The following is a 25,746-nucleotide window of genomic DNA, read 5'->3' as shown; positions in this document are numbered from 1 at the left end:
GCGGCACAGTCAGTAATCATTACTGATGCTTTACCCTGGTCTCCTGAAACCTATTGTGGCTCGCATGTCATATTACAGGGGATAGAGAGACAAACCGTACCTGTACCATTACACTGGGTCCACTTAGTGTCAGACTAGGTATCAGGACGTTTCCGTGTTGGTGTAGTGTCTACACTGCCAGTATCAGGAGTCACATTGCTACTAGGGAATGATATTGCTGGTGGTAACGTCACCTCTGTGTTAGAGGTAGTAGACAACCCAGAAATCAGAATTGCAGATGAGAAATTGGTTCAAGCATTTCAACATGTTTTTCCTGCATGTGTGTTAACGAGGGCACAATCTCGCAAGCTAAGAGATGTGGTGGATTTGGCTAGTTCCATTTTTGAGAATGTTGAGGTAGAAGACATTGCACACAGTATTCCTCCTGCAAGACCGACAGTTTTTAGCCCCGTAAAAACTAAGGCAGGGGAAAGCGAAATCGCGCCCCAATTACATGACATTCTTTTGTCTGTCACCCCGAGAAGGTGATTGAATGTCAAAAGGGAGACAACAGTCTTTGAAATGTTTTGCTTCTGTAATTTCCATTGAGGAAGCTAAAACTAAGGAGACTGCCTACTTTATGGAAGCAGGAGTTTTGATGCGGAAATGGGCAGCTCATGACACCGTTAATGACTGGAGTGAAGTGTGTCAAGTGGTTGTTCCTACACCGTTCCGACAGCAGGTGCTGTCACTTGCCCATGACCAGGCATGGTCCGGACATTTGGGGATCACCAAGACTTATAACCGAGTCCTTCATCATTTTTTCTGGATGGGTTTGAAGTCTGACGTTGTCCAATTTTGTAAAGCATGTCAACTCACTGGGAAAGCGAATCAAACAGTTCCTCAAGCGCCGCTCTGCCCGATTCCTGTAGTGGGGGAACCGTTTGAAAGAGTGATAATTGATTGTGTAGGTCCATTGTCGAAAACCAGGTCAGGTAACCAGTTCTTACTAACAATAATGTGAAGTGCTACTCGATACCCAGAGGCTATTCATATTCCCTACTATAATTGCTAAGACTGTGGTGAAGGCACTAGTGAAGTTCTTCTCTACATTTGGACTCCCTAAAGTAATCCAAACTGATCAGGGATCCAACCTTATGTCCAAACTGTTTTCAAATGTGTCAAAGACGCTGTGTATTTCCCATCAGGTCTCCAGTTCGTATCATCCAGAGAGTCAAGGGGCTCTCGAACGTTGGCATCAGACACTGAAGGCAATGCTACGCAAGTATTGCATGGATACCAGTACCGATTGGGATGAGGGGGTTCCCTTTGTCCTATTTGCTATAAGAGAAACGATACACGAGACCTTAGGGTTCAGCCTTGCTGACCTTGTGTCCGCTGACACGGGGTCCGCTGAAAGTTTTGAAGGAGCATATCCTATCTCCTACACCCAGTAGAGACCCTGAAAATGTTTTGGATTATGTCAGTAAGATGTGGGAGAGACTGCACGCCACCTGTGTAGTCTCAAAAACGCATGAAGTTGCATTATGACAAAAAGGCTGTTGGCCGTTCTTTTACACCAGGGGATCAAGTTTTAGTTTTGTTGTCAAACCCTGGCTCGTCTCTGGCACGTTTTTATGGACCATATCTTGTGGAAAAGAAACTCAGTGACACCAATTATGTGATAAAGACCCCAGATCGAAGGCGTTATTCCCGTGTGTGTCATGTTAACATGCTGAAAGCATATTATGTGCGTGATTCTCCAAACAGTTCCTCAGGTAAGCCGGTCCAGCCCGCCTTCTCCAGTGTGCCTGCGGTGGTGCTGAAGCCTGACTGGGAACTAGAGGAAGATAAGGAAGACAGGTTGGAGTTACGCCATACGTTATAGCAGTGTGAATGCTTATTTTATTCGGAGATGCTGAAAAAGTTACCCTCTCAAACGTAACATTTGGATAACAATCAAACTACGGACCTTATCCTATTGATAAACAGTTTTCTCAATGTTTCAGGACGTTCCAAGTCGCACGTCCATCTTGGAACATGACGTGGATGTGGGCAACGGTATTCCTATACGTCAGCATCCGTACCGGGTTAATGCTAAGAAAAGGGAGGTAATGAAAAGTGAGGTAGCTTATTTATTACAGAATGACATGGCAAAACCCAGTAACAGCTCCTGGCGTTCCCCATGTATTCTTTTTCCTAAATCTGACGGTACGTCCCGTTTATGTACGAACTATCGTCGAGTAAATTAAGTTACAAAGTCTGATTATTTTCCTATACCTCGCTTAGATGACTGCATTGATAGACTTGGCTTTGCTCCTTACGTTAGTAAGTTAGATTTGCTAAAAGGTTATTGGCAGGTGCCTCTGACCTCTTGAGCTTCTGACATATCAGCTTTCAGTACGCCTGATAACTTTGTACAATACACTGTGATGCCCTTTGGCATGTGTAATGTACCTGCTACTTTTCAGCGGCTATTTAACATTGTGTTTGCAGATGTGCCAAATTGTACTGCTTACCTAGACGATGTGGTGTTACATTCGTCTACTTGATCTGATCACCTCTCCACTTTGAGAAGTGTGTGTCAGCGGTTGGAGAATGCTTCTTTAACCCTCATTTTTGCCAAGTGTGAGTTTGGGAAGGCTACTCTGACTTACTTAGGGAAACAAGTGGGACAAGGTCAAGTACCTTTTAAGTTGGAGGTAGATGCTAATATAGTGGGGGTGGGTGCGGTTCTCTTACAGGAAGATGAAGACGGAGTGGATCGGGCCGTCAGTTTCTTCTCCCGTAAACTCAACTCGTGTCAGTCAAGGTACTCCATTATTGAACAAGAGACGCTGGCTTTATTGCTTGCCTTACAGTTCTTTGAGGTATATGTGGGCTCCAGTGCCTTGCCTGTAATGGTCTTCACGGCCCACATATACCTCTAATATGCATATGATGTTTTGAATTAATCCTCACCTTAGAAAACACTGTCCATTTCATTGTGTTAAGCTTTGAAACAACTCCACAACAATCAGGTTTTACATTGTTTCAAACGGCTGTTGAACTTATTTCTTTAAATTGATCATCACAGTGAGGTGAGTTTTAAAATGATGATAGGCCTGGAGCCACATATACCATATTAGAGGTATATGTGGGCTCCAGTGCCATGCCTGTAATGGTCTTCACGGACCATAATCCTTTGGTGTTCTTGAAGCAAATGTACAATCAGGCTGATGGCTGATGGTTATAGCATATGTTGTTTGTTTCTCAGGCAGTTGGTATGTACTATGTTAGTTATAGATGGGAGCAGCTTTGGTATGTTCTGTGTGTGTTTGTTGCTCAGTCAGAGCCTATTTGATGTCCTGTGTTTCTCAGTGTGTTTGTGACATTGTTAATAATATTCTGTTTCATTTGTTCCCAAGGGGTAAGGGGAAGGCACCTAGGGAGTGCTTAGGCAAGAGGTGTGTGTGTGTATTCACTGTCTAGGCACACTAGGTAAGACCTGGGCGGACCACCCCCTGTATTTTGGTTAGGGCACCAGGTGGTGCTAAATTAAGTAAGTAGTGGTTAGGCAGGTAAGATAGGAGAGGGGGCTTTGATATTTACTTTCTTTGCTTTGGTTCCGTCCAGCCTCTTTTCCCCATATTACCGTGTGATGGAATAAATTCCTAGTAAACGGTAAATTCTCTGCCTTTTGTCATCCTTACTCGCACCTATCTCTTTTGCTTCACGGAGAGTTGAGCTGTAGCAGGGTGTTTCGTTCCCTCTTCAGAGGCGTGCGTAACAACCTACACACACACCTTTTTTTCCGCACCAGTGGCTAGAGCCTGTAAGTTAGCATTTCACTGTAAGGTCTACACCTGTTGTATTCGGCGCACGTGACAAATAAACTTTGATTTGGTGGTGTGAGTGTAGTGTTAGATTTTAGGGTATTTGTTTATTTTTCAAGCAAAGTGTAAAGAGTTATACTGCAGTCTAGTATGTGGCGGTAATGCAACATTTATTGGATGCCAACCGCAGTTAAAAAGCATTGAAGAAGCTTGCTTTTCAGCAATGCTACACTTGGCTATCAGCGGAGCTCTGTCTGGCAGTAAACAGTTCATTCAGCCTCATTTACTGCCTTTCAAAAAAAAGCATAGCCGATATGGCTGACTTGCTTAAACAAATGTGGTTTCTACTGACAATTGAAATGTACAAACTATGGTATATTTAATTTTAAAATGTAACCTTTTTAACTAGGCATTTAATAGGATGATGAGCAGTTCGATTAAGACATTATTAATGAGCGAGCTAGGACGGACATAGTCAATATAACTATTTGTTCAGCACTTTGGAAATGTACAGCGACAGAATTCAGAACATGGGCCATTCTTACAGTGTTATCTCTGTACACCAAGTCAGAACCATAGGATAAATAAGCAGACAATGAAAGCTCTTGCAATATTCTATGATTGCATTGATCTAAAACAGGCTATAGGCTGCATGGCCTCCACCAAGTCAGAATAGTAGGCTCAGTTATGAGGGGGAAAGGGACCAAAATATTAGGGTGAGGCACATCGGCTACTAACAGCTTACTACACAACATAGTATGAATTTCTTAAACAGTACACATATCTCGCAGGCATATTACATAGTTTATGCAGCAGCATACAATACATTTTTGGAATCATCTTGTGCTGTGCTCACTTGAACAGGAAGGTGGCGCGGCGGTCCTTCGTGGGCAAATTTTGTCATTAAACGTCATCAGTCTGGCATTCTTTGGATTTATGGTGCTTTCAAGACAACTGGGAACTCAGAAAAAACAAGGTTGAATTATGATGGCAGTGATCTTCAGGTCAGAGCTCTAGAAAGAGACCCCAAGTTTCCGACATGGAATACCGAGTTGGATGACCATTCAAAACTTTTCATAGTTGGAGCTCTTTTTTATTCATTGTCTTGAACTCACTGAAGTCTGAGATTTTGCAGTTCCGAGTTTCCAGTTGTTTTGAACGCGGCGAAAGTCATGCTGGATTGGCAGCATGGCCAATGTATTCAATCTTTTATAGCCCATGGTGTTGAATGTTCATCCTTTTAAGCTTGAAAAAGAGACCCTTAAACCCAGACTTGAACCCCACACCCACTCCACTGAATAGTAGGATAGTGATTGCTTGCAGTTAGCCACGGATTCCTTTCAAACCACTGATTGTTGAATTTGTGATTTCCAACTTGTGTAATGTTTATGTCCTATGGCCGATGAGCACCGATACACTATCTATAATTTCTCTTTATATGACAAGGATTGAAAAGGATTTGCCAGTAGATTGTCGACTTGATTCATGATGATGATTGCTAGCTTGCTAGCTAAGATTTCAAAAGTATGTCTAGTTAAAGCTACAGTAGCTATAACGTGATTTGACGTAATTTTATCTGTGGGCAATGACCTTGAGCCTTCTTGGATGGGCACTTCTAATGTAACTCTATGGCAGCACCCAAAGGGCTTGAATTTTCGGGCACTACCCGTACATTTTGCAGTGATGTAGGCTCTGCCCTACCTGCCCTGAAAGACGGGTCGCCACTGCCCTCCCATTTCCCCATGGATTCCCAGTGTTAACCCGTTAGAGCTGGTGTTTTTGGAGGAAGACAACATACTGGCTGTGACTGGGGCTGTTGCAGTGACCTTACCACCACACCAGTCATGACCGCAGTAAAATTCCACGTGATCACGGTAATCTCCTTTTATGCATTCTGAACATGCTTTGGTCGTACCCAATTTGCTAATGACCATCAGATCCTAATGGCCTACTGTCCCTCTAACCATCAATGCAAATGCAATCGAAAATCACATCAAACACTTATTGTCAAAACAGTAGGCCTATCATAATTTACATAAAACTCACCTCACTGTGATGATCAATTTAAAGAAACAAGTTCAACAGCCGTTTGAAACAGTGTAAAACCTGATTGTTGTGGTGTTGTTTCAAAGCCTAACACAATAAAATGGACAGTGTTTTCTAAGGTGAGGATTAATTTAAAACACCATATGCATATTAGAGCTTATGCATATCCATACATAATTGGTCTAGCCTATACTCCAAAATGAAACTAATTTGAGCAATAGTTTTTGAGTGTGGACTATATTATTATGCATACTGGATGGACTGGTTAGCTTATGCTACGCTCCAGAATGTGTATCCATAAATCTGGGAGAGAACGCATAGCCTTAGGCGATGCTGTTGTAGCCTAATAATAGGGAATTATTCATATTTTCATAATGAAATGGGTGACACATTACCTTTAGCGATAAAGAATATCTCACCACCATGAGTTTCCATCTCCTTCTCGGTCTCCATTATTCCTTTCTCGAGCGTGTTAATTAACGGAATGTGAACAGTTTAGTGAAATATGTTTTGTTGCAATTTTCCTGAATAGATTTCACTTGGTTTCCCAAATTAAGCATGGGTAGCTGCAGGAACAAGTTTGGAGAGCCATGACATACAGAGTTGGGGCGGAATATCACCTGTCTGGCAGCGAGAGCATGCTCCTCAAACAGTGGTTGATGAATGGGGTGAAAAAAGTGTTCTTATGCACTACATGACCAGGAGTATGTGGACACCAGCTTGTCGAACATCTCATGGGCATTAATACAGAGTTGGTCCCCACTTTGCTGCTAGATGTTGGAATATTGCTGCGGGGACTTGCTTCCATTCAGCCACACTATTTTACTGCTAATGTTTGTCTATGGAGATTGTATGATGGTGTGCTCGATTTTATACACCTGTCAGCAACGGTTGTGGATGTACATATTCTTTATCCCCTTACACTGTGTATAAGATATTAGTTTTGGAATTGTTAGTTAGATTACTTGTTGGTTATTACTGCATTGTCGGAACTGGAAGCACAAGCATTTCGCTACACTCGCATTAACATCTGCTAACCATGTGTATGTGACAAATACAATTTGATTTGATTTGGATGAAATAGCGAATCCACAAATTTGCAAGGGAGTCCACATACTTTTGTATATATAGTGTATTTATTTCTCAGCTGCTCATATTAAGCACATGATCGCTATAAAACCACAGTAGCCAACAAAACGGACCGATGGAAAAGCGCATGGCCTCTATTCGCTATTCCAGTGCATACAGATGACATGTCTTTTTCCCCCTGCCCCTGTACATTTTCTGGGCTGCGTGGCGCGACTATAGGCTATTGATGGTTTGAGCTCTGTTACTTGTCTCAGGCTGCACAGCTGTTCTCATCAAGTGATCATATTTTCAGACTGTTCTCAATTTAATCTTGTCTTTACTAATATGCAACAAAAAAAAACACAAAAAAAGGAGAATGGCCCATATATATTTATTCACAACTAAAGCTGCCAAATATCTCAATCTAGCACAGGCCTGTTTCAAACTTTTACGCTCAACATAGCCACTTCAAATTCTCACTCTCTCTATAATGAGAAAAATATCCGTTCTATTTTATTTAGCTACATTCAATTATACTAAACACAAATATAAATGCCACATGTAAAGTGTTTTCCCCATGTTTCAAGACCTGAAATAAAAGATTCCAGAAATGTTCTATATGCACAAAAAGCTTATTTCTCTCAAATGTTGTGCACAGATTTGTTTCACATCCCTGTTAGTGAGCATTTCTTCTTTGCCTATATAATCCATCCACCTGACAGGAGGGACATATCAATAAGCTGTTTGAGTTTATTTTATTTTTACAGGGACAGTGCTCATGAATCAACATTTCAATAAAAGTGATGGTTTTAGCCAGCCGGCTAATTTTCAACAGCAGTCCCTGGGCAGGTTAGTAAAAAGAATTACAATACAGACAATCAATGAGCAGTGAGCACACGGAGAGCAACATAGGACAGGCAAGAGATAGCATACAGAGAGAGCAACATATCGCAACAATACAAAATCCATAAAAGCAACACACCTCACAAGCTACAGACAACAGACAACATGGAAAGCGGCAATACACAATTAAACAGCATGCAATTAAACAGCATGATCATTACACAGGTGCACCTTGTGCTTGGGACAAAAGGCCACTCTAAAATGTGAAGTTTTGTCACACATCACAATACCACAGATGTCTTAAGTTTTGAGGGAGTGTGCAAATGGCATGCTGACTGCAGGAATGTTCACCAGAGCTGTTGCCAGAAAATGTAATGTTAATTTCTCTACCATAAGCCACCTCCAACGTCGTTTTAGAGAATTTGTCAGTACGTCCTACCGGCCTCATAACCGCAGACCATGTGTAACCACGCCAGCCCAGGACCTCCACATCAGGCTTCTTCACCTGCGGGATTGTTTGAGGAAGTGTTGAGAAGTATTTCTATCTGTAATTTTGTGGGGAAAACTAATTCTGATTTGCTGGGCCTGGCTCCCTAGTGGGTGCAACCACGAGTAGGGAGCAACCACGAGTGGACCCGGCAGCCAGGCCCACTCGTGGTTGCTCCCTTGCTAAGTCATGTGACATCCATAGATTAGAGCCTAATTCATTTATGTAAATTGACTGATTTCCTCATATGAACTGTAACTGAAATTGTTGCATGTTGCTTTTGTATTTTTGTTCAGTATTATATTCTTACTATAAAATCATATAAAAGAAAAATGATGGTGCGGACTTATAAGCATATCTTGTCAGCTAAATGAACAAGCCTACAGCCTATGTGTCACGCCCTGACCTTAGTTATCTTTGTTTTCTTTAATAATTTGGCTAGGTCAGGGTGTGACGAGGGTGGTATGTGTGTTTTTGCCTGTCTAGGTTTTTTTGTAATTCTATGGGGTTTTGGTATGTCTAGGTATATGTAGGCCTATGGTGGCCTGAATTGGTTCCCAATCAGAGAGAGATGTTTATCGTTGTCTCTGATTGGGGATCCTATTTAGGTTGCCATTTTACATTTTGGTTTTGTGGGTTATTGTCTATGTGTAGTTGTCTGTCAGTACTCATGTCGCATAGCGTCACGGTAATTTTGTATAGTTTGTTCAGTGTTTATTCTTCATTAAAAGAAGTATGTATTCTTATCACGCTGCGCCTTGGTCTCCTCGTTATGACGAATGTGACAGAATGACCCACCAAACCAGGACCAAGCAGTGTGAAAAGGAGGAACAGCGCTTAATGGGGAAATGGACCTGGGAGGAGATATTAGATCGAGCAGGACCCTGGACACAGCCGGGGGAGTATCACCTTTCCGCTTTCGCTGCCTCTAACTCCTCCTTAGGATGGCGATACTCCCCCGGCTGTGTCCACTACGAGGAAAAATACCGGAGAATAGAGGAACCCCGACGATATGAAGGTACACGGCTAGCACGGAAGCCCGAGAGGCAGCCCCAAGATTTTTTGGGGGGGAGGCACACGAGGAGATTGGCTGAGTCAGGTAGGAGACCTGAGCCAACTCCTCGTGCTTACTGTGGGGAGAGTGTTACTGGTCATGCACCGTGTTATGCGGTGTCTCTAATGCTATTCTAGCCCGGTGAGCTCTATTCCAGCTGCTCGCATTGGCCGGGCTAGAATGGGCATCCAGCCAGGAAGGAGGGTGCCAGCTCAGCGCTTCTGGTCTCCAGTGTACCTCCTTGGACCAGGATATCCTGCGCCAGCATTGCGTACTGTGTCTCCGATGAGTCTACACAGCCCAGTACGTCCTGTGCCAGCGCCCTGCATTTGTAGGGCGAAAATAAACATCCAGCTAGGACGGGTTGTGTCAGCTCTACACTCCAGACTTCCAGTACGCCTCCACAGTCCAGTATGTCCTGTTTATCCTCCCCGCACTCGCCCTGAGGTGCGTGTCCCCAGCCCGGTACACCAGTGCCGGCACAACACCCCAGGCCTCTAGTGCGCCTCTAGGGTCCAGTACGCCCTGTTCCTCCTCCCCGCACTCGCCCTGAGGTGCGTATCCCCAGCCCGGGACCACCAGTTCCGGCACCACGCACCAGGTCTATAGTGCGCCTTGGCAGTCCAGTATGCCCTGTTCCTGCTCCTTGCACTCGCCCTGAGGTGCGTGTCCCCAGCCCAGTACCACCAGTGCCGGCACCACGCACGAGGCCTACAGTGTGCCTCGGCAGTCCAGAGCGTCCGCGATAGTACCCAGTCCAGAGCATCCGGCAACAGTACCCAGTCCAGAGCGTCCGGTGACAGTACCCAGTCCAGAGCGTCCGGCGACGGTACCCAGTCCGGGAACCTCCAGCGACAATCCCCAGTCCGGGGTCTCCAGCGACGGTTCCCAGTCCAGTACATCCGGCGATGATCCACGCAGCGAGGGTCCCCAGCCCGGGGCCTACGGCGAGGATCCGCAGTCCAGAGCCTCCGACGATGATCCAGGGGTCAGTGCTACAAGAGCGGACTGAGGGTAAAGAAGGGGGCGGCGTCCAGAACCAGAGCCGCCACCGAGGTTAGATGCCCTCCCAGACCCTCCCATATAGGTTTAGGTTTGCGGCCGGAAGTCCTCACCTTTGGGGGGTGGGGGGTACTGTCACGCCCTGACCTTAGTTATCTTTGTTTTCTTTATTATTTTGGTTAGGTCAGGGTGTGACGAGGGTGGTATGTGTGTTTTTGTCTTGTCTAGGGTTTTTTGTAATTCTATGGAGTTTTGGTATGTCTAGGTATATGTAGGTCTGAATTGGTTCCCAATCAGAGACAGCTGTTTATCGTTGTCTCTGATTGGGGATCCTATTTAGCCATTTTCCATTTTGGTTTTGTGGGTTATTGTCTATGTGTAGTTGCCTGTCAGTACTCGTGTTACATAGCTACACGTTCGTTTTGTATAGTTTGTTCAGTGTTTATTCTTCATTAAAAGAAGTATGTATTCTTATCACGCTGCTCCTTGATCTTCTCGTTATGACGAACGTGACACTATGGCATGGAGCTTAGCCAGATAACTAACATACAGTAGGCCAACTCATATTCTGATCTCCTGAAATACATTTTCTTAATATCATGTTTCTTTAGACCTGACTAAAATAAATGATGGATTTATTGTGATGGCGTATATTAAATTGATTTATTAGACTTTTTTTAAACGTAGGTGTCCCAAAGGCATGCATCACTGGCTTGTATGCGTGGATGCCTGGAGATGCTAAACATGTTTATGTTAATTAACCGTCAATTACCGTGAGGCCGGCTGCCAAAATGTCATTGCCGCCACAGCCCTAGCTGTGACATGGAATTTTAGGGGAGATCAGATGGTAGGAGGCAGCAAATAAGAGGTCTCTTAGGGAGAGAGAAAGGACAGAAGAGGGGAAACAGTGAAAAGGACAGAGTGAGATGGCAGTAATGACATTAACCTTGTATCTTTATTGATCTTTTATTTGTAGTTTTGTCTCTATGCACATCCACTTGACCCTGCACACTCACACACATACTCACTCCATCTGCTCACTCCAGTGGCGGTTAGTGCAGTTTAAGATGAGGGAGGACAATTTTTCTTCATGAGCATGGCTTTATTTCTATTACAACATATTGGATGACTGTCATTCATATTCCATTCACCCAGTTCAATGTAACAGCGATAGGTTTAGACTGCTACATGATACTACAATTTTCCCTATACCCATAAGGTTGCTACAACCTAGCCTATGAATCAAAGTATACAACGTAGGTGCACACAGGTTGAGAGACAAATTTGAGGTGACAGACAGTGACGTTCAATACCGCCTTGCATCGAGCTGATATAGGATGTAATCATTAGTCCAACAGTTGCAAACAAGAGTTTCTATTGGACAAATTAAAGTATGTTTATCCCGGTTTCGTTCCATTTGCTTTCGTTTAAGAAACGTTTTTCAACAGAATCGGTGGGTTGAATACACCCATGACCACGCGTAAAACACACAGCCACGTTGTATTCCTTCTTGCATCCATGCACTCTCCTCTCACGTCTTCCCTCCGCTTGTGGACTTCAATGCATAACAAAACAGCTGTATGTGACAAGTCGATAAAACCTTTCCAAGCCAAACCGCTACACACAGCCTACATCGTGGTTCCCATATTAGCTAAAGTAATGTCATAGTCAGCATAGCTAATAGAACTAACGCGTTAGTAAACCCGCTACAAGCATGCAATAACGTTACAGTGTACAGTCAGTTAGCAGTTACACCGGTGGGCACCGGTGGCAATAAATTAGTAAAACCAAAAGTTTACCTTGCCTTGGAAGAGTTCCAGTGTTGTGTTGGATAGTCACAGCCAGCTAGCTAACATAGCATCCCTCTGTTTGATCAGGCTAAACTATCTAGCTGCATTTGCTAGCTAAGTAAGTGAAACTGAAAAAAATTACAATTTCTCTATATTTATATTTCTTTCTTGCTACTCCTTCATTTTGGAAGAAATGAATTTGTTCAAAACAGTTAAACTATTGTCTTTCGCCCTCTTTGAGTCAACTGCTCACCATATTTTATGCACTGCAGTACTAGCTAGCTGTAGTTTATGTTTTCAGTACTAGATTAATTATTTGATCCTTTGATTTGGTGGACAACATGTCAGTTTATGCTGCAAGAGCTCTGATAGTTTGGAGGATATCCTCCGGAAGTTGACATAATTACTGTGTAAGTCTATGGAAGGGGGTGAGAACTATAAGCCTAGGTTTTGTATTGAAGTCAATGTAGCCAGAGGAGGACAGAAAGCTAGCTATTTGGTGACGTGATTATATTTAGTATAGTTTAATCTAAAAAGGATAACTTTTTTAATGTTTTACAATTTTTGTTTTTATGAAATCCACTGAGGAGGATGATCCTCCCCTTCCTCATCTGAGGAGCCTCCATTGGCTCCTTCACACATAATATGCACATACATTACTGACTCAACACACAATTTTGAAAACATTTCCAAAACCTGTTTTCTCTTTATCATTGTGGTATTGTGCGTAGATTGTTGAAGAAAAACAATAATTTAATAAATTTGAGAAGAAGGCTGTAATGTAGCAAAATGTGGAAAATGTCAAGGGGTGTGAATACTTTCCGAATGCACTTTACCTCCATCACTCCAGTATCCCTGAACATTACAATATGGCATGTTATCTGTCATTTTAAAGGCAATGGTGGTAATGGTGCAAAAGGGGGGATATTTGAAATAAGGTATGTTTGACCAATACATAAATGCTTTGGCTGAGAGTTTAATTTTGTGAGGGTGGACCGTGTAAACTCCCAATTTCTAACATGTATAGACCCAAAAGTTAATCACGCAGCTGACCAAATTATGCAATATTTTACTTCTTTTCGACAAAAATGACGTACCCAAATCTAACTGCCTGTAGCTCAGGCCCCGAAGCAAGGATATGCATATTTTGCATAGTTTGTGGAAATGTGAAAGGAATGTTGGAAAATATAACACAATAGATCTGGTAAAAGATAACACAAAAAAAAACATTTTGTATTTTTTTTGTACCATCGTCTTTGAAATGCAAGAGAAAGGCCATAATGTATTATTCCAGCCCAGATGCAATTTAGATTTTGGGCACTAGATGGCAGCAATGTATGTGCAAAGGTTTAGACTAATCAAACAAACCATTGCATTTCTGTTCAAACTTTTGTATCAAGACTGCCCAAATGTGCCTAATTTGTTTATTAATAACTTTTCATGTTCAACATGTACCAGGCCCTGTGTATGCAGATGAAGATAAAGTGACTGTATCACTTCCTTTCAAGGGATCCTTATTACATTGTAATTACACTGTAACAAGTATTATAATTAACTGTAACAACTCTATTTCTAAGCATAGTACATGTAACGTTTGCCTAAGTACAATGTAATTACTAGTTTTAACACAGGATTCAGCTAATTAAAGTGTATCTTGCAGGGTACTTACATGTAACTAATGTGTACTTATACAGTACATTACCCATTCTGACAACCTGGCCCTCATTTTTTAAGTTTCTGGAAGTGCCATCCAAGTGGGAGAATAAACACATTAGTACACCTCAGAGTACATGTTTTTATTGATTTATTTATCCGTTATTTTACCAGGAAAGTTGACTGAGAACACATTCTCATTTGCAGCAACGACCTGGGGAATAGTTACAGGGGAGAGGAGGGGGATGAATGAGCCAATTGTAAACTGGGGATTATTAGGTGACCGTGATGGTTTGAGGGCCAGATTGGGAATTTAGCCAGGACACCGGGGTTAACCCCCCCTACTCTTACGATATATGCCATGGGATCTTTAATGACCTCAGAGAGTCAGGACACCGGTTTAATGTCCCATCCGAAAGATGGCACCCTACACAGGGCAGTGTCCCCAATCGCTGCCTTGGGGCATTGGGATATTTTTTTAGACCAGAGGAAAGACTTCCTCCTACTGGCTCTCCAACACCACTTTCAGCAGCATCTGGTCTCCCATCCAGGAACTGACCAGGACCAACCCTGCTTCGCTTCAGAAGCAAGCCAGCAGTGGTATGCAGGGTGGTATGCTGCATGTAATATTTGCATAAGTACAATGTAATTACTAGTTGTCACACAGTATTTAGCTAGTTAAATTAAGTGTATCTTGAGGGGGACTTACTTGTTATTATAGTGTACTTACAAAGTACGTTACACATCCTGACAATCTAATCGTTAGCTTCTGAAAGCGCCATCCAAGTGAAAAATAAACACACGAATGCACCACAGAGTACATATAATATCTGCATAAGTAATTACTAGGTGTTACACAGGATTTATCTAGTTAAAATGAAGTATAGCTTGAAGGGTACTGACTTGTAATTATAGAGTACCTACCTGTAAAGTACGTTACCCATCCTGACAATCTAATCGTCAGCTTCTGAAAGCGCCATCCACGTGAAAAATAAACACACTAATGCACCACAGAGTACATGTAGTATTTGCATAAGTACAATGCACACAGGATTTAGCTAGTTAAAATACACTGTATCTTGAGAAGTACTTGTAATTATAGTGTTCCTACAAAGTATGTTACCCATCCTGACAATCTAATCATCAGCTTCTGAAAGCGCCATCCAAGTGAGAAATACACACTCAAGTAGAATGGAAATCAACAACTCTGTTTCTGTCTTCATGTGTTTCTTTCTTGTAAGCATTTTCCATCCTGGAGTCTGAGACCTTGTGGAAATCTGTGGTATAGAAGAAGAATGTATGACAATTTAGCCTTAGACACTACATTACTCTATACTAGTTATCATCATCATGCTTTCTATAGTTTAGGCCTATAGATAGCTAGGCCTAACTAGCTACCTAACTAGTATAGGTAGGCGACCGACGGTTTGATGTTTTGTCTGCCATCCATCCATTCCTGAAAGCAAGTGCGGTGTGTAGCCTATGTGCTTTGTCCGCTTTTCTGTCATTCAGTTAGAAGGACTAAGTATTTGAAGCCTAGTATTAATATAGGCTCTTTGAAGTCCCTTCTCTCACCTCCAGAGGAAATCAGAAGAAGTCCTTGATACAGAGAGGTCTGTTGCTTAAAGTCTGAGAGAGAATAAGGATGTGATATTCTTGTAAGGACCGACGCTGGAGTATAGGAGTAGGTACGAGGAGTCAAACATTTAATTGGAACAGAGATGGAACAAGACAGGAACAGTGTCAGCACACAGGTATACACGGACATATGACAATCAATGCTGAAGTAGGGAACACAGCGGTGGAACAGACAGATATAGGGGAGGTAATGACAGAGATGATTGAGTCCAGGTGAGTCCAATAATCACTGATGCGTGTGACTGGGAAGGCAGGTGTGCGTACTGATGGTGGCAGGAGTGCGTAATGCTGGAGAGCCTGGTGTCCTCAAGCGCTAGGGGGGGAGAGCGGGAGCAGGCATGACAGTTCGAGCTTCTTTATGTCACGCCCTGGTCTTAGTATTTTGTGTTTTCGTTATTATTTTGGTCAGGCCAGGGTGTGACATGGGTTTATTATGTGGTGTGTTTAGTCTTGTTTTTTTGTTGGTATTGGGATTGTGGTATAGTGGGGTTATCTAGAAAAGTCTATGATTGCCTGAAGTGTTCCTCAATCGGAGGCAGGTGTTTATCGTTGTCTCTGATTGGGAACCATATTTAGGCAGCAATGTTCTTTGAGTGTTTCGTGGGTGATTGTTCCTGTCTCTGTGTTTGTTTGCACCAGATAGGCTGTTTAGGTTTTCACGTTACGTTTCTTGTTTTGTATAAACATGTATCAAAATTACCACACTGCATTTTGGTCCGATCCTTGCTTCACCTCCTCTTCAGAGGAGGAGATAGAAGAAAACCATAACAGAATCACCCACTACAAAAGGACCAAACGGCGTGGTGACAGGCAGCGACAGCAGGAGCAACGAAGTCTGGATTATACGACTTGGGAGGAAATAGACAGGTGGGCGGTCGACCCAGGGAGAGTGCCGGAACCCGCCTGGGATTCGCTGGAGCAGTGCGAAGAGGGTTATAGGAGAATGGAGTTGGAGAGACGAACACGGCGGCGTGGATGGAAGCCCGAGTCAGCCCCAAAAATTTATTGGGGGGGGGGGGGGGGGCACAGGGAGAGTGGCAGAGTCAGGAGTCAGACCTGAGCCAACACCCCCTGTTTATCGTAAGGAGCCAAGGAGGAAACCAGAACCAGAGCTGGTGTTGGAGGTGAGCTAAGCAGAGACTGTGAAGGAGGTAATGGGGAAATTGGAGGAGAGAGTTATGAGGGAGTTGCTGTGTTGGTGCATTAGGCACGGAATTCACTCGACGAAGCGTGTCGGGGATTTGATGGCACCTGGGTCAGCACTCCATACTCGTCCTGAGGTGCGTGTTAGTCGGCTGGTGAAGATTTTGCCAGCCTCACGCACCAGGCCTCCTGTGCACCTCCCTAGCCTTGCACGTCCTGTGCCAGCCCTGCTCTCAAGATCTCCAGTACGCCTTCACGGTCCGGTCCATCCTGTGCCACCTCCACACACCAGCCCTCCGGTGGCAGCTCCCCGCACCAGGCTTCCTGTGCGTGTCCTCGGCCCAGTACCACCAGTGCCAGCACCACGCATCAGGCCTACAGTGCGCCTCGCCTGTCCAGCGTTGCCAGAGCCTTCCTCCTCTACAGCGCTGTCGGAGTCTCCTGCCTGTCCAGCGCTGCCGGAGCCTTCGTCCTCTACAGCGATGCCGGAGCCTTCGTCCTCTACAGCAATGCCGGAGCTTTCCTCCTCTACAGCGCTGCCGGAGTCTCACGCCTGTTCTGCGCTGCAGGAGTCTCCCGCCTGTTCAGCGCTGCCAGAGCTGCTAGTCTGCATGGAGCAGCCAGAGCTGCCAGTCTGCATGGAGCAGCCAGAGCTGCCAATCTTGTTCGTGTTTATTCGTTTATTAAACATGTATAAAAATTACCACGCTGCATTTTGGTCCTCCTCTCCTTCACCGCAAAAAAAACGCAACACTTTACCTCTATAAGAGTTGATAATCTCAATGAACGAAGAGCTGTCAGTCTAGACACTACTCAGAAATTACAGTAAATGTCATAGTTTTAAAACCTTTATTGTCTCAACTCCTTTACCTCTCAGAGAGATCTGTTGTGACCAAAATGGCATCCTATTCCCTATTTAGAGCACTACTTTTGACCAAGGCCCTTGAGTGATGATCAGTCTTGCCACTTCTATGAATGTTTTTGTTTTACCTTTACTTAACTAGGCAAGTCAGTTAAGAACAAATTCTTATTTTCAATGATGGTCGAGAAACAGTGGGTTGACTGCCAATAATCACAGATGCGTGTGATGGGGAAGGCAGGTGTGCGTACTGATGGTGGCAGGAGTGCGTGATGGTGGCAGGAGTGCGTAATGCTGGAGAGCCTGGTGTCCTCGAGCGCCAGGGGGGAAGAGCGGGAACAGGCGTGACAGTTTGAGCTTCTTTACCTCTATAAGAGTTGATAAGGGGCAGAATAGCACATTTTTACCTTGTCCGCTCTGAGATTTGATTTTGCAACCTTTTGGTTACTAGTCCAAAGCTTTAAACAGTAGGCTACCTGCCGCCCCAACAATGGTTGTTGCTATATACACTGCTCAAAAAAATAAAGGAAACACTAAAATAACACATCTTAGATCTGAATGAATGAAATATTCTTATTAAATACTTTTTTCTTTACATAGTTGAATGTGCTGACAAAAGAATCACACAAATTCTCAATGGAAATCAAATTTATCAACCCATGGAGGTCTAGATTTGGAGTCACACTCAAAATTAAAGTAGAAAACCACACTACAGGCTGATCCAACTTTGATGTAAAGTCCTTAAAACAATTCAAAATGAGGCTCAGTAGTGTGTGTGGCCTCCACGTGCCTGTATGACCTCCCTACAATGCCAGGGCATGCTCCTGATGAGGTGGATCTCCTGAGGGATCTCCTCCCAGACCTGGACTAAAGCATCCGCCAACTCCTGGAGCCATGATGTCCCAGATGTGCTTAATTGGATTATGGTCTGGGGAACGGGCGGGCCAGTACATAGCATCAATGCCTTCCTCTTGCAAGAACTGCTGACACACTCCAGCCACATGAGGTCTAGCATTGTCTTGCATTAGGAGGAACCCAGGGCCAACCGCACCAGCATATGGTCTCACAAGGGGTCTGAGGATCTCATCTCGGTACCTAATGGCAGTCAGGCTACCTCTGGCGGGCACATGGAGGACTGTGGCGGGCACATGGAGGACCCCCCAAAGAAATGCCACCCCACACCATGACTGACCCACCGTCAAACCGGTCATGCTGGAGGATGTTGCAGGCAGCAGAATGTTTTCCACGGCGTCTCCAGACTCTGCCACGTCTGTCACGTGCTCAGTGTGAACCTGTTTTCATCTGTGAAGACCACAGGGCGCCAGTGGCGAATTTGCCAATCTTGGTGTTCTCTGGCAAATGCCAAACGTCCTGCACGGTATCGGGCTGTAAGCACAACCCCCACCTGTGGACATTGGGCCCTCATACCACCCTCATGGAGTCTGTTTCTGACCGTTTGAGCAGACACTTGCACATTTGTGGTCTGCTGGAGGTCATTTTGCAGGGCTCTGGCAGTGCTCCTCTTTGCACAAAGGCGGAGGTAGCGGTCCTGCTGCTGTGTTGTTGCCCTCCTACGGCCTCCTCCACGTCTCCTGATGTACTGGCCTGTCTCCTGGTAGCGCCTCCATGCTCTGGACACTACGCTGACAGACACAGCAGACCTTCTTGCCACAGCTCGCATTGATGTGCCATCCTGGATGAGCTGCACTACCTGAGCTACTTGTGTGGGTTGTAGACTCCGTCTCATGCTACCACTAGAGTGAAAGCACTGCCAGCATTCAAAAGTGACCAAAACATCAGCCAGGAAGCATAGGAACTGACAAGTGGTCTGTGGTCCCCACCTGCAGAACCACTCCTTTATTGGGGGTGTAAAACCATGCTTGACAGTTTATGACAAATATTCAACAATTTTGCATGTAATGGCTTATGCAAGGAACCAATGCCTAGATGTTTTGAGGGGTAAGACTATTCAACAGGGAACCATCTACTACATGACATGAGCAATTGATAATGTGGAAAAAAGCTGACACTTGTACATTATCAATTGCAATTTTTTCAAAGGAATAAGAAATTGCTTTAATGATGTGCACAAGTGACTAGATGATTTGGAATTTGTACAAGTAGTATCAAGAATTGCACTTTTGATCTAAGAAATGCACCAAAGCGACTGAGAAAAACAGTAATGATTTCTGAGTGAGAGTGACAAACAAAATCAATTGAGGCCCCCTGGAGGTCAGGGCCCCTGGGCACATGCCCTGCATGCCCAGTTGATATTTGGCTATGATTACTACAAGTTTACATAACTTGCTAGACTAACTTGCCAATCAAAAAATTGTTAGCCTACATTGCTATTTGAGTGATTATCAGTGACTGACAAAACTAGAGAAAAACTGCTGATGCACAACTACATTTCGAACTTACACCTTGTGTATTCTACTATTCTGTAAGTCGAGACCCGACTGAGTTCCTAAAAAACTTGGGGGGCCCACTAGTGGCGGGGGGTTATAACTGGAGCCGGCCCTGTTGGTGGAGAAAATGTTTTATGCGTCTCTCATTTTCTTTGCTAGCAAGCAGGATGTAATTTGTGTCAATCATCCCCTCTCTGTTAATAATAATGAAGACTCTGGAGTTGGTCGGAGGACAGATGCTGCTCTGCGCTCTTTGAAACATTAATCTCTGCTTTCTCCTCACACACACTATGTCTCTGTCTCCACCTTTGTTTCCCAAATGGCACCCTATTCCCTATGTAGTGGACTAGATAGGCAGTAGGGTGCTATTTGGGACATATCCCATACCAACTAGTGTGGTTTGCTTTCCAGTGGTGCCTGGTGGGGAGCTTTTCCAATGCTCTTTGATTACATGGGTGTACGACCAGGCTTCTCACCTCAATCACACTCAGAGTCAGACCAGAGGAGTCCTCTAGGATGTGAGTGAGGCGAGTGGCAGAGCAGATGTTAGGTAGAGAACAGTCATGCACGCACCCGTCAAACTCTCCCTGCTGCTGCACTGACCAATCGATTAGACTTTTGTATGCAATTCTTGAACCTTGGCGTGGAGGGAGCACATGGAGAAAACAAGTAAAGGAACATAACGTCCTGCATCAAAGCTGCATGAGAGGCTACTCTTAGCTACTCAGTGGAGGGCAATGAACTCCAGAGAACAGGAGTCATGAGAGATGTGATTATAAAGAGTGGGGGCTTGTATGACTGATGAAAGATGTGGTTATAGAGAGTGGAGGCTTGTACGAGTGATGAGAGATGTGGTTATAGAGAGTGGGGGCTTGTACGAGTGATGAGAGATGTGGTTATAGAGAGTGGAGGCTTGTACGAGTGATGAGAGATGTGGTTATAGAGAGTGGAGGCTTGTACGAGTGATGAGAGATGTGGTTATAGAGAGTGGAGGCTTGTATGAGTGATGAGAGATGTGGTTATAGAGAGTGGGGGCTTGTACGAGTGATGAGAGATGTGGTTATAGAGAGTGGAGGCTTGTACGAGTGATGAGAGATGTGGTTATAGAGAGTGGAGGCTTGTACGAGTGATGAGAGATGTGGTTACAGAGAGTGAGGGCTTGTACGAGTGATGAGAGATGTGGTTATAGAGAGTGAGGGCTTGTACGAGTGATGAGAGATGTGGTTATAGAGAGTGAGGGCTTGTACGAGTGATGAGAGATGTGGTTATAGAGAGTGGGGGCTTGTACGAGTGATGAGAGATGTGGTTATAGAGAGTGAGGGCTTGTACGAGTGATGAGAGATGTGGTTATAGAGAGTGGGGGCTTGTACGAGTGATGAGAGATGTGGTTATAGAGAGTGGAGGCTTGTACGAGTGATGAGAGATGTGGTTATAGAGAGTGGGGGCTTGTACGAGTGATGAGAGATGTGGTTATAGAGAGTGGAGGCTTGTACGAGTGATGAGAGATGTGGTTATAGAGAGTGGGGGCTTGTACGAGTGATGAGAGATGTGGTTATAGAGAGTGGGGGCTTGTACGAGTGATGAGAGATGTGGTTATAGAGAGTGGGGGCTTGTACGAGTGATGAGAGATGTGGTTATAGAGAGTGGGGGCTTGTACGAGTGATGAGAGATGTGGTTATAGAGAGTGGGGGCTTGTACGAGTGATGAGAGATGTGGTTATAGAGAGTGGGGGCTTGTACGAGTGATGAGAGATGTGGTCATATACGAGTGATGAGAGATGTGGTTATAGAGAGTGAGGGCTTGTACGAGTGATGAGAGATGTGGTTATAGAGAGTGGGGGCTTGTACGAGTGATGAGAGATGTGGTTATAGAGAGTGGGGGCTTGTACGAGTGATGATGTGGTTATAGAGAGTGGATGTGGTTATAGAGAGTGGGGGCTTGTACGAGTGATGAGAGATGTGGTTATAGAGAGTGGGGGCTTGTACGAGTGATGAGAGATGTGGTTATAGAGAGTGGGGGCTTGTACGAGTGATGAGAGATGTGGTTATAGAGAGTGGGGGCTTGTACGAGTGATGAGAGATGTGGTTATAGAGAGTGAGGGCTTGTACGAGTGATGAGAGATGTGGTTATAGAGAGTGGGGGCTTGTACGAGTGATGAGAGATGTGGTTATAGAGAGTGGGGGCTTGTACGAGTGATGAGAGATGTGGTTATAGAGAGTGGGGGCTTGTACGAGTGATGAGAGATGTGGTTATAGAGAGTGGGGGCTTGTACGAGTGATGAGAGATGTGGTTATAGAGAGGGGGCTTGTATGAGAGAGTGATGAGAGATGTGGTTATAGAGAGTGGGGGCTTGATGAGAGATGTGGTTATAGAGAGTGGGGGTGAGTGATGAGAGATGTGGTTATAGAGAGTGGGGGCTTGTACGAGTGATGAGAGATGTGGTTATAGAGAGTGAGGGCTTGTACGAGTGATGAGAGATGTGGTTATAGAGAGTGTGGGCTTGTACGAGTGATGAGAGATGTGGTTATAGAGAGTGAGGGCTTGTACAAGTGATGAGAGATGTGGTTATAGAGAGTGGGGGCTTGTACGAGTGATGAGAGATGTGGTTATAGAGAGTGGGGGCTTGTACGAGTGATGAGAGATGTGGTTATAGAGAGTGGGGGCTTGTACGAGTGATGAGAGATGTGGTTATAGAGAGTGGGGGCTTGTACGAGTGATGAGAGATGTGGTTATAGAGAGTGGGGGGCTGATGAGAGATGTGGTTATAGAGAGTGGGGGCTTGTACGAGTGATGAGAGATGTGGTTATAGAGAGTGGGGGCTTGTACGAGTGATGAGAGATGTGGTTATAGAGAGTGGGGGCTTGTACGAGTGATGAGAGATGTGGTTATAGAGAGTAGGGGCTTGTACGAGTGATGAGAGATGTGGTTATAGAGAGTGGGGGCTTGTACGAGTGATGAGATGTGGTTATAGAGAGTGGGGGTTATGATGAGAGATGTGGTTATAGAGAGTAGGGGCTTGTACGAGTGATGAGAGATGTGGTTATAGAGAGTAGGGGCTTATACAGGTGCTTGGCCTATCACTCTTTATTTGATCTGCTCATAATAACACCACTGCCCCCTCTTTATGGCTGCATACATCTATCTCTCACCTTTCTCTCTCTCGCCCCCACCCTCTCTCTATCTCTCTCTCTCTCTCAAACATTTTCATTTACTGTTCCATATTTTATTGAACTAATATTTGTTAGCTTGTTTATGCATTAAAGTCTTGTGTCTTGTACAGGATACTATCCTAGTAGCAGTCAGATATTTACAATGTGCCATGAATACTATGCTAGTTTTTTGCAAAGAAGCTTGCTACCTAGATGATGTAAACAACATACCCTTATTATACCGGATCTTCTTCTCCTTCAGCTGGCGGAGGTTTATATTTAATCCCTTGTAATTTCTACCAACTATATGAACGAGGTGAAATCGATTTAAATTCATGGTGTCAGAATGCATTGCTGTATTAAAGCAATTCAGAACTAACTTGTTGACATATTCTGTTGGCTAGTCAAAGCCAGATCTCTCTCTCACCTTCTTTCCTCTCTCTCACCTACCTCTCTCTCTCTTGGGCTCTCTCTCTCTCTCGCTACCTATTTATCAGGTCTTAGATTCGTAATGCGGTCTGCTTATTAATGTGAGAATATTGCTGCCCATCCTCTCAACATTTGAGCCGGCTGCTTGTGAATGCAATCGCTCAATCACCCATCATCCTCTCTTTTATTCCCCGGCCTGCGCCTCTGGCTCTGTGGCTGGTTTGTCTTGGCTGAGGCATTTATTTCCTTTGGCTGTCAGCGGCTCTACATTTAATTTGTGAAAGCTGCTCTGTCAGACTGGGAATGGTAGGACAAAGACACCTAACCCTGCTATACACTCATATTTGAGGTCCTTAGGAGCTGTCAACTTAATCACACAGAAGAAAGCTCGCTCTGTCATAAGGGAAGAAGAAGAGGAGCTTCAAGTTCCTTAGTGTCCACATCACCAACAAACTATCATGGGCCAAACACACCAAGACAGTCGTGAAGAGGGCATGACAAAGCCTATTCCCCCTCAGGAGACGGAAAAGATTTGGCATGGGTCCTCAGATCCTCAAAACGTTCTACAGCTGCATCATCGAGAGCATCCTGACTGGTTGCATCACTGCAGAGGGTAGTGTGTACGGCCCAGTACATCACTGGGGCCAAGCTTCCTGACATCCAGGACCTCCATACCAGGCGGTGTCAGAGGAAGGTCCTAAAAATTCCAGCCACCTAAGTCATAGACTGTTCTCTCTGCTACCACACGGCAATCTGTACCGGAGCGCCAAATATAGGTCCAAAAGGCTTCTTAACAGCTTCTACCCCCAAGCGATAAGACTCCTGAACAGCTAATCAAATGGCTACCCAGACCCCTCTTACACTGCTGCTACTCTCTGTTATTATCTATGCATAGTCACTTTAACGCTACCTAAATGTACATATTACCTCAATTATCTCGACTACCCGGTGCCCCCACACATTGACTCTGTGCCGGTACACCCTGTATATGGCCTCGCTTGTTATTTTACTGCTGCTCTTTAATTATTTGTTATTTTTACTTAACACAAATATTTCTTAAAACTGCATTGTTAAGGGCTTGTAAGTAAGCATTTCACTGTCAGGTTGTATTCGGCGCATGTGGCAAATAGAATGAAATTGTATTTTTTTTTTTTTACACATTTTGCCCCTGGGTTTAGATTATTCGCTGATGTCAATTGTTATCCTGTTTGTTGCTGTGATAAAGAACAATATTGACATGGTTCTTCTAAGCTGGAGACACTATGCATAGGCAAACTGGTGATCTCTATTCAGAAATTGGCTTGGTTCCCAATGACTAGAGCAAACAAATTCACATACTGGCACTCAAATGCTGTCATGAAATGACAACCACACATAGTCACAGTAGTACTGAATTTTTCTGAATTTTTCACATTTATTTAACAAAGTAAGTCAGTTAAGAACAAATTATTATTTACATTGACAGCCTACCCCAGCTGACACTGGGCCAATTGTCCACCATCCTATGCGATTCCAAATCACAGCTGGATGTGATGCACCGTGGATTTGAACCAGGTACTGCATTGACACCTCTTGCATTGAGATGCAGCATCTTAGACAGCTGCGCCACTCAGGAACCCAGTTGGGAGCACTGAATCCAGTACCCCTGGATTCCTAGTTCCCTAGTTTAGCCTGAAGTGCGTGTTAAGCCTGATATCATCTCTGAGTTGAGGGGTGGCCAGGTGTGCGTCCCAAATGGCAGTGGTGAAGTCAGAGCCTTGGTCAAAAGTAATGCCCTATATAGGGAATAGTGCGCCATTTGGGATGTTCACCGAAAGAGTGTATTACACAGAAAATGGGATAGTCCAGTTGAAGGCGTGAGGGTCAGCCTCTCAACCTCTCAGCCCCTCTTTCTCTTTTTTCTATATCTCTCTATTTCATTTAAATTGCTTTATTGACATGACAAAACAATGTACATTGTACTTTGCAAATGGAATGATTCCTGAACGATATAATATCACAAAATCACAAACAGGGCAATCAGTAACAACATTAATGAAGGGTGGGGGGATGATGGGGTTAGACATGGAAATCAGTAAGTAAATAAATAAATAAGTACAAAGACATGCAGGTTGTTTGGTCTGTCAGAAACTGTCACTCAGGGTGGCAGGTAGCCTAGTGGTCAGAGCATTGGGCCAGTAACTGGAAGGCTGCTGGTTTGAATCTCTGAGCTGACAAGCCTCTGTTGCTGTGCCCTTGAGCACAGCAACAGAGGCACTTGACCCTAATTGCTCCTGTAAGTTGCTCTGGATAATTGACTAAAATATGTAAATGTAAATTAATATTATGGCAGGCAACAATGTAGTGTCGTCGCCCAGAAGGATGGGTAACCTATTCTCAAATC

General features: G+C 44.3%; 1 protein-coding gene across 1 annotated transcript in view; it reads right to left on the bottom strand.

Moving 5' to 3' along the window:
* Positions 1–17,590: 17,590 nt before the first annotated feature.
* Positions 17,591–25,746, bottom strand: part of LOC135538864 (zinc finger SWIM domain-containing protein 6-like) — a 19,621-nt gene continuing 11,465 nt past the window's right edge. The window contains exon 5 of the mRNA XM_064964747.1: positions 17,591–17,745. Coding sequence (XP_064820819.1) covers positions 17,591–17,745 — 155 coding nt within the window. The remainder of the gene's footprint in view (positions 17,746–25,746) is intronic.

Source organism: Oncorhynchus masou, unplaced genomic scaffold, assembly GCF_036934945.1.
Source record: "Oncorhynchus masou masou isolate Uvic2021 unplaced genomic scaffold, UVic_Omas_1.1 unplaced_scaffold_13___fragment_2___debris, whole genome shotgun sequence".
Lineage (NCBI taxonomy): Eukaryota > Metazoa > Chordata > Actinopteri > Salmoniformes > Salmonidae > Oncorhynchus > Oncorhynchus masou.
The sequence above is the reverse complement of the archived record's forward strand: the minus strand, read 5'-3'. Positions and strand labels throughout refer to the sequence as shown.